The sequence below is a fragment of the Galeopterus variegatus genome, unplaced genomic scaffold (genome assembly GCF_000696425.1).
Source record: "Galeopterus variegatus unplaced genomic scaffold, G_variegatus-3.0.2 Scaffold656, whole genome shotgun sequence".
In the NCBI taxonomy this organism is placed as follows: domain Eukaryota; kingdom Metazoa; phylum Chordata; class Mammalia; order Dermoptera; family Cynocephalidae; genus Galeopterus; species Galeopterus variegatus.
The window spans coordinates 308,293-318,549 of NW_007726767.1; the positions used below are offsets into that span (position 1 = coordinate 308,293).

At 46.0% G+C, this 10,257-nt stretch overlaps 1 protein-coding gene across 1 annotated transcript in view; it reads right to left on the reverse strand.

Annotated features, from left to right (window-relative positions):
* Nucleotides 1-10,252, reverse strand: part of GFOD1 (glucose-fructose oxidoreductase domain containing 1) — a 114,828-nt gene extending 104,576 nt beyond the window's left edge. The window contains exon 1 of the mRNA XM_008571037.1: nt 9,703-10,252. Within this exon, the coding sequence (XP_008569259.1) occupies nt 9,703-9,955 (253 nt within the window). The 5' untranslated portion in view covers nt 9,956-10,252. The remainder of the gene's footprint in view (nt 1-9,702) is intronic.
* Between the last annotated feature and the right edge of the window lie 5 nt (nt 10,253-10,257).

Here is a 10,257-nt window from a genome sequence, read left to right on the forward strand (position 1 = left end):
CCCCGCCGGAGGGTTCGGATCCCACATACAGACCGGTTCCCGCTCACTGGCTGAGCGAGGCGCGGGAGCAACACCGAGGGTTGCGATCCCGTGGCCGATCCCGTGGCCGGTCCCGGTCCGGTACGGGGGCGACACTGAGGGTTGCGATCCGTTGCCGGACACGGAAAAAGACAAAAAAAAAAAAAAAAACATTTTCTCCATTTTCCCCAGTGCCAGTTCCCCAGGTGGCCAGCCCTTGATCCAATAATGATTTGGGGGGGATTACTTGATTGCCTTAAGCAAACCCCTCCCAGCACTGCAGTGTAACACTTTGTTCTGCCCTTAATCTTAGATCTCATTGTGTTTTTGCGTGTTGGCCTGTGTTTACCTTCTCTCAAGGACAGACTATGTCTTACTCTATGGGGTATTTCTCATCACAGCTAACACAGTGCTACAGGCACTCAAAAGGCATTTACTAAATAAAAATAAATGGAAAAAACATTCTCCAGATACTGGGACAAACAGGTATTTGGAAGACCCTGGGGCACCACAGATAATCTACAAATGGGAAATGCCCCTTGCAGAGTATCCGGTGCATTATCAGGGCCTGGGGCAATGCCAGAGCCCCCAGCATTAGCATCCCCTCACGTGGCTGTCTTGCAATTCTACATAATGAACCACTTCAATGAATATTTGGCAAAGCTAATTTTACTTAGGTTGTAATGTTATTAGTTTCAAAATCAAAAATAAAGGGAAATATTTGAAAACCCCCCAAAAACTCTACTCCTTCCCCAACTGAAGTCTGCTACCTCAACAAAATAATAAAATCTCAAAACCAATGCTTAGAACTTGATAATAAGAACACACCCAATCTTAAAACGGGCAAGATATTTGAATACACATTCGCCAGAGAAGATATATGACTGGCTTATAAACACATGAAAAGATGCTCAACATCATTTGTCACCAGGGAAATGCAAACCAAAGACATAATGAGATACCTCTACTCACCACCTATAATGGCTATAATCAAATAGACTGACAATACCAAGCATTGGTGAGGATGTGGAGAAATTAGGACTCTCCTACATTGCTGGTGGGCATGTAAAATGGTACAGCTGCTCTGGAAAAGTTTGGCAGTTTCTTGAAAAGTGAAATATGTACGTACTACATAACTCAACAATTTTAGTCCTAGGTATCTATCCAAGAGAAATGAAAACATGGATCTGCAAAAAACTTGTATGCAAATATTCATAGAAGCATTATTAACAATAGTTAAAAACTGGAAATTTGGGGCTTCAAAAATTCACAGTTTCAGTTGAGGGATATTATCCTAACTAAAGGAACATCTGAATACCCAAAGGGCTACTATACTTAGACATCAGGATTTTAGAAAAAAATCATATCATTTAAATGTAAAGTTATTTTTTCTACATTTTTAATATTCTATAGTATCAACAATTCTCAAGGAAAGTCTAAACCCGGAGGAATCCCAGACTTGCCTAAACCCTAGAAGCCAGCTTCCCCCAAGACCTGTTGACAGGCATAGAACTGGTGGGAGTAAAGTGTCAATGTGCCTCTCAGCAGTGACTGTGTGACAGCCTTTCCCCCAACATTCCTCATAACTTGAGTCTGAACAAAAAGGAACTTCCACCTTAAGGTCTTCCTGCTTTGAAGACAAGCCCACACCCACCAGCTGAACAAACTGGAGCAGTTTCTCCACCTACGCATCTTCCAGGTGTCTCATCACCCAGCTTGTCTGGACCACGTGGCCTTGAAACAGGCAGAATCTGTGTTAGGGTTCTCCAAGGAGACAAAAGCAACAGGGGTGTGTATGTGCTCATGTCCAAATTTTACAGGGTAGACCAGCAGGCAGGAGACCTAGGGAAGAGTTGATGTTGTAATTTCCAGGCAGAAATCCTTATTCCTCCTGGACCTCAGTCTTTTTCCTGATTCCTGACTCCTTCATTCAAGGACCTAACCACTCGAGCACAAATGGCCACAGCCTCCTTGCAGTCCTCTGGGTCTGCTGGCACACACCACACAGGAGGCACTCAGTAATGGCTAGAAAACCAAGAGATAACCATTAAACTCCATGCACTGGGTCATGTCAATCTACTTTCCCATCACATACTTTAAAAATATATACATCCCCAATTGAATAATTATAACAACAAGGTTGGTATCACTGGATCATCACTATTTCTTTTCACTGTTTTACTATGATCATTCTAAAGGCAGTGAAATGCCAAACATGTATTTCATAAAGTGGATAAAGAACCTACAGTCAAAGAAATGTCGATATTTGTAAAAACACCAAGCAAGCCTGTGTTCTTATAATCAGCACCTTCCTGGAGTATGGCCCAGCTTGGAATGACCACTCTTAACAATCTCTCCAGCCCCACTGCCCTCCAGTAGAGTGGTCCCAGCAGCATTTTGTGATGGGTCTGTGGGTAACCACAGAAAAGACTGAGCCAGGGGAAAGCATCTGACACAAGCAGCAACACCTGGGGGAGAAGGGGGAAGGGGGAGAGGATGCACTTACCAGGTGGCTGAACCTGTAATGTTTGTTTTTGGTGTCCAAATTTTACACGCATGTGGTCAACTTTTCATGCAGCACATGGGCTTGCGACACAGAGGAGGTCAGTGTCAAAGAGGGACGGGTGATGTAGAAGATGAAGGGGAGCAGAGTAGCACTGTGAGAGTTCGTGGTTTCCAGGCACCTGCTGAGACCCAGTTACATCCCCCAACCCTTATCACAAGTGGTGACAAATCTTCATAGGAGCATAATGACTTCTTGGAAACATGATCGGTACCTTCTAGTGACCACATATCTGTGAAGCAAGTACTGAATTCACAGCAAATATGACATCTGAAGCTTGGCTTAGGTACATTCCCTTTAAGAAATAAGAAAAATTTTAACTGTATTCTCTGAATGTGGCAGGAGAGAATCATCTCTTCAGAAAATATAGGGAAAAAAAATCTCCAAAAGCATTATTTAGAACAGGCTAAAAACTTGATCGCATTAGGGAGAAGTAAAATGTTTATTGGGCTGGTGCAGATACTGAGGGGGGCCACAGTCTAGGTCTTTACATACCCCTCTCATTTTATTTGTCACGCCAACCCTATATGATAGTATCATTAGCTCCATTTTATGGGTAAGAAAACTGGGGTACTGCACCCAAAGTCACACTGCAGTGACCTGTCAACATTTCCTATCACTGGTTAGTCTTGTGAAGCACGACGTCATATATGACATATAATGATGCTCTTTGCTGGGTCATAATTTCCCTGAATCAAAATACATAACTAATTGCCTATGTATTTCTTTCTTGGTGAAACCCTTAAAACGTGCTGATTACTTCCACTTTTTCTCATTTTTTGGTTCCTCCCCCGTTTCAGGTATCAAAATGTCCAACTTCTTCATTTTTAGCTTCTTCTCACTCCAATTTAAACTTCTGCAGAATTGTACATTTTCAAAGCCAGATATCACCAGCAAAATACTCACTCAACCGTGCCTAATTTTAGTTAGATGAAATGAGATTGTGGTGCTTAACTTTTCCTAACAGTAAATTTAGTAATTTCTTTCATTTACATAATGCCCGAGGGCTTCCTCAACTCTGCACCAAATTGATAGACCAAAATCATTTCACTCGGTGCTTGCGGCCAGGACCCAGAGAGGAAAATGCAGTCACCTCTTGCACACAGTGCCAAGGTAGAGATAGATCCAGGCAGATCTCGAGGAAGAACTGGAAATGCAGGGTTTGCTGGGATATCAGAGAGGTTACTGTCAAGTCCATACACCGTTTGTACTATCTGCAGCCCCATCTCTCCTGGTGTGGCAACGATGGCCAGCAAAGTCCTGTCTCAACCCCACTTCCTCCTCACTGTCACCTTTGTTCCAGCAGCCCTCCTCACATTAGGCAACTGCTGACACTGTGAAGTAGGACTAGAAAGGGCAGACTGCTCCAGGAGCTCAGCCAGTGATACCTAGCAAGTCAGGACAAGATCGGTGTACAGCAAGATCAAAGCTCAATAAAACCCTACAGCCTTACTCACCACCCCAAAGAAGTCTTCCCTTCCCACGGAAAGGCTTCACCAGGAGGGTCTGCACTGCTCTCTCCAAATCCCAGGACAGAGAGCAGGAAAACAGATGGTGTCACATGCCACACAAGGCAACACAGGTATTCTGTTCCCAAAGGTGGCCAGCCATTTCATCTCCAGTGCCTGGCTGTTCCAGCACCTGCATTGCTTGAGAGCTGGCTAGAAATTCTAAATCTTGGGACCCATCCTAGAATCTGCATTTTGACAAAATCCCCAGGTGATGCAACTGCATATTAACATGTCAAAGGCACCAGGCTACTGCACACAGGACAAAATGTTATGTGTTAATTGACACATCCTGTTGATCACCTTTGCCCTCCCCCAAGCATACACTCATTCAATGAGAATGCACTCATTCGTCATTCAGCTTGTATTTATAGTGTGTCTACTAGGTGTCTAGGTGCCTGGCACTGTCTAGGGGAGATAACATTTCCCTGGTGAGCAAAGCAGACAAGGGCCCCACTCTCAAAAAACTCACATCATATCTGGGGAGACAAATGGCAAATGAGAAAACGACCAAGCAAGTGGAAGAGAGGATCACCAGTGACAAGGGTGCTGCCAGAAAGAGAGAGAGGGTGACACAGACATGATTGGGAGGTAGGAGACAAACTTTTGATTGGGAAAGGACGGTCCAGAAAGGCCTCTCTCCCAAACTAACATTTGAGCTGAAACTTGAAAGTGAGAATGTGCAAAGAAGTGAGGGAAGAACCTTCCAAGCAAAGGCGAGAGCCAGTGCAAAGGCGAGAGCCAGTGCAAAAGCCCAGAGTCAGGAAAGAGATTGGTGTGTTTGAGGAACAGAGAAGAGGCCCAAGTGGAAGAGGGGTGAGAGAAGAAGAGAAGTTTGAGGCAGGGCCGTTTGAGGCCACGTAAGCCACAGTAGGGAGATTGGATGTTATTCCAAGTGCCATGGGAGCCCCTGAAAGCAGAGAGTGACACGGTGATTGATTGATTGATTGATTGATTGACTGATAGATAGATAGATAGATAGATAGATGGATAGACAGACTGACTGACTCACTTTCCCTTCTGCATAGAAGATAGACTGGATAATAAACAAGACTGGAGCTGGAAGACAGTTGGGCAGCTAGGTGGAGTGAATGGCTGCAGAGGACAAACTGGACACATGTTTTGACTGTCCCCAAAGGCTAGCTGGGGCACTGTGCTGGCCCTGAGCCCCATGCTACTCTGGACACAAAGGTGGAGGAGACCATCCCAGTCTGCCTTCAGGCACCTGGCAGTCAAGGGGCTGGGAGAGAGGCACACAAGGAAATGGACAAAATGCAGTGTCATTTCTGGCGCCAGTTAATTTGGCAATATCTTTGTTAATGAAATGAGCACATGCTCTCTGACCAGCAGTTCATGTATTTATCCTACAAACAGACTGGCATGTCTGCAAAATGACATATGCTCAAGATTATCCATTGCATGTTTGCATAAGCAAAAGATTGGAAACAAGCTAAATTTTGAGTAATAGGGAACTGGTTAAATAAATTTTGATTTATCCATGCAATGAAATACTATGCAGCAAAAAATAGAAACAAGAATACTTTCACATTTCTGACTTTTTTGTTTATATATATACATACACACTTATACGTATATATATATAACATATATTATATATATTTAAATGTATGTATGCCATATACATATACACACATGTTTTTTATGCAAATGCATATGTGTGCAAATATGTATAAATAATATACATAAATTTAATAGGTATAAATAAATTATCAAGATAATATTAAAATTCTAATATATATAAATTTTCAAAGTAACACTGTTGCATGGCAAAAGCGAGGTACATAACAGTGTGAATGGAATGTTAACAATCATGTAGAAAAGGTTTTTAAAATCCTCCCACACATACCTGCCATATATACTCAGAAAAATCTTGGAAAGTAGTCATAAAAAACTGGTAATAGTGACTGCCTCCAGTTAGGGGACAGGGAATGTAGGACATTTACTCCTCACTGGGTACTTTTTTAACATTTGAAATTTGTACCATGTGAATACATAAACTATTCAAAATAACTGAATAAAATTTAAATTTTAAACAAATGCATTACAATAGGTGCTAGAGAAGCTGGGGGCACATGGTGCTAAGAACACAGGAGGGTGTGTGGGGGTGGGGCTGAGGAAGGAGGAGGATTCCAGGAGGAGGTCACACTTGGGCTGAGACTTGAAGGACAAACAAGCAAGGGACAAGGGTGTTCCTGACAGAGGCACTGACACATGGGCCAGCAGGGCCCATTCAAGGAAACACCAGCAGAGGGGATTAGCGGAAGCTTGTGGGGTTCTGGAACAGCCAGCAGGACATGAGGATGCGCAGCAGAAGGAAGCTCTTGCCTCTCAGGCCAAGAGGTTGGGGCTTTTCCTGGAAGTGATGGGGAGCCTTTGAAAGGGGAATTGGTGACATGGCCAGGCTGTAGTTCCCCAACAGAACTGGCAGCAGTGTGGGGGGTGGATAGAGGCAGAGGCGGGCAGGGGTGGGCTAGAGCCTAATTCAGAAACAGGTACAAACCCAGACGTGTATGGGGGAAGTGGTGATGCTGAAGAGAGAACACACACAGAGGGATTCGGGAGACAGCATCACCCAGATTTGGGACCTGATTCCATGGGTGGGGTAAAAAGGAATGAAGGGCAACTCCAACCACCTCACTGGGGCTGAACAATCTCATTATCTGACAGAAGCAACTGCAGCAAGGAAGCAGGTGCAGAGCGGGGAGAGGTAGAAATGACTCTGGGGGAGGCAGAGTGATGTGTTCAAATCTCTAGAAATGTCCTTGAGCAATTTGACTCTGAATCTCTGAATCTCAGTTGCCTCATCTGTAAAATAAAGCTAATATCTAACTTAGAGGATGATTTTAGTCTTGAAATGAAATGCTTTATACAAAGCACCTACCACACTGCCTGGCACACAGTAGGTACTTAATAAGAGGCAGTCATGGACAGTGCAGAAATTATACACGGCAGAAATGTCTCTACACCAGAGAAATGCCTACCTAGTTCACTAAGGTAGGAATTTCAAAGCAATTTTCTGAAATTAAAGGAAGATGTATGTGATTTAATTGTTTCAAAGTTTCATTCCTCTACAGTCCCTAGAGCACCTCCTGTGGCCAGATACAAGTATGGTTCAAAGGTACAGATCTATTGCCATTGCTGGGCAAGCAACTCAAAGCCCAGGCATTTGCTAAAACAAGGACAATTCACCAAGACTACTCAAAGATTGGCTCATTTAAATTCCAGGCAAACACTAGTATCTAAACCCCCAACGGCCAGACCAGCCTGATAACTGTTTGGGGTTTTTCACTTCCTGTGTTGTGTGTGTTGAATTTCTAATTTTGACTGAAGCAAACCAAGACGACCACCCCACTGTGTACTCGCAGGTGCAACCAAGGACAGCCTCGTCCAGATGTCTTCCAGTGAAGATGAAGTTCCCAACAAGACTAAAGTCTAGTCACATCTAAATCCAATGCCTCCACATTTTTTTTATCATCACAGACTACCTTGAATTACCTGCAAAAGGAGTTTAAAGGGGGGGTGGGGCAGAAGGGAAAAAAAGCCCAAAGCCTACCCCAAAAACCTTAACAAAACCCTATTCCTTAGTCATGGTTATTAAACTTAGTCTATTATACCTCTTACACTTGGTTTGGAAGAGGTAACTCAAATTAGTCTTGTCAATGAAAAAAGTCATAGGGATTTTTGACAATAAGAACAGAAGTATCTAGAAATGTATAATTTGTGTCACATCTCTTTAAGCCAGAGCCCCCAAATACATTCATGGCTAAAGTACCTGAGATGGTTAGAAAATTAAGAACATCCTTGTTCCCAAAATTGCCCTCTCTTGCTCTAGGTTTGCTCTGTGGTTTTGATGTGCAGGACTGTGCTGCCATAAAGGGGAGAAGCAATGTGACAACAAGGTCTTTCCGATATGACCAGTCCTAAGCGCTCTAGGGGGATCAAGAGGGACTGGTTTTACACAAATTGCCCTATTAGATTTATGCTCTATATGGTTATAATCTATTTGATATACACAGATCCAGTGTAAACTAGGGAGTTAGCTACCCAACATGTATGTTCCATCAAACACAAAAGAAATATCAGCCAGAACTCAATTGCTTTCAAGGCCAAAGACACCAGGATGCAAAGGCCAGAAGCTTCATAAAATTACCGTTAAAACGAACAACCTTGGGCAGCCTCCTTAGGAATTCTATCAGGTGTCCCATCGAGTCAACAGCCAAACGGCCTGATAAAAACGGTTTTCTATGGAGAAAGAGTTCTATATTCTGTTCATAGGTCTTTGAAGATAAAATTGGAATACATGTACGTTTCACCTACCCTGAACCCATACTTTTTTTTTTTTTTTTAATAAACGTTCTTTCCAAGACTATATAAATTACAGTTGGTTTCTGGATTCCGTCCCTGTTCCTTCCCCGTTCTCCCCTTCTGCTCTCGTGTGACATCTTGTTATAAGCTTTGTCTCTTTCCTCACCAATAAAAACCCCAACTTTCAAGGATGGACGATTAATATTCTTGGCCTAGGAGGGAGCGAGCAATCGTCCTGGGATTGCTGGAGGTATGTGTGAGAACTGATAATGGACAAAACAAGCACCTCTCTTTCCCTGAGCACTGCAGAGAGGCCGATACTCTGCGATCAGAGATGATTCAGGCTGCCAGGGCGTGGGTGGGGGGACCTGATGGTGAGGGGCAGTGAACTCATCCGCAGCCCGCTTGTCAACACCGTGCCTGGGAACTACTCCTGAAGGGAATTAAGGAGGGACCATCAAATGCTTCCAAATGGAACTGGCAGCGTTTGGCATTTTCTGACTCAAAGCGTCCATGCCTCTGGAACTACTGCGCCCATCCCCTAAACATTGACGATTACTCCAAACAGGTGCAGAACACAATTCCCGGGAGGCTGCCCTCAAAAGTTAAATCCCTCTGGTTCTACCAAATCAGTCTTTACTAACCCATGACACCTGAAAATGTCCTAATAGCTATCCACCCCCCAATCCAACAACTACTCCCGCTATCCTTGCCTCCAGCGCAGACGACATAATTAAAGCCAATTGTCACGTCTCCAATCTCACACTACACTAACCCACAGCAGAAACAAACGACCCTAGCAGGGCGCCACAGCTGCTGAACAGCAGGTACTCACTCTATAGACCCCAGGAAAACCCAAGACACGTGCGCGACCCTTTATTCCGGCGTTTCTGGGCGCGCACTGGCCTCTGCAGGGACGCACGCACACACTCGGGCACTACACACACGGCTGGGGACTAAGTTTCCTCTCCCCGCCGAGCAACACATCCCCTGTTCTCGGTGTGTGATTCGCCTCGTTCCCATCCCCGGAACACATGCCTCTTCCAGCCTCCACGCCACACACGTGGGGAGGCGCGTCCAGGTGGTGGCCGGAGGGAGGACGGAGGCGCAGAGGCGGCAAGGCCGGGGATGAGGAAGGAGAGAGCTCCGAGTGGGATCTGGAATCTCAGATCCCCGAGACAGTGTAGACGCAGTGTGAGCTTCTGGACGTGGAGGGGGCGACAGGAGGAAGGAAGCGGGGACGGAACGGAGAGAAGGCTGGAGGGGAGAGGGGGAGGGGTGGCTCACCCAGGGTTTTGACAGCGATCTGCCTGGTGAGGGGCGGCGGCAGGTTGATGCACACCAAGTCCACGTCCTGGTGCAGCAGCACCTCGTCGATGCGGCTAGTGTAGAAGGGGACGCTCATCTCCTTGGCCAGCTCCTCCGCTTCTTCCTGCGTGCGGCCCCACAGCGCCTTCACCGCGAAGCCCTCGTCTTTCAGCAGCGGGATGATGACACGGGCCGTGAGGCTGGTGCCGAACACGCCCACCCCGGGAAGCATGGCTGCTCAGGTCCGCCTGCTTCAGCTTCTGCCCGGATCTCCAGTCCAACACGCGCACACACACCCTTCTAGCCAGTCCTGCACCCGGCTTCCCGCAGCCGACCTCGCCGCGATGCGCCAGCCGCCGTGCACCGGGCAAGGCGCCCGGGTACCCAGAGCGCACCGAGCTGCGGGCGGAGCAGGTTCGGGGCGTCTCAGGAAGGTGACTGCTGCAGTGTCCGCCACGCGGGGCTCCCCGAGGCGGCGGTGGCAGCGACCCCCCCAGGGCTCCCGAGGCCCCTTAGCCCCGCGGAGCCCGGGCT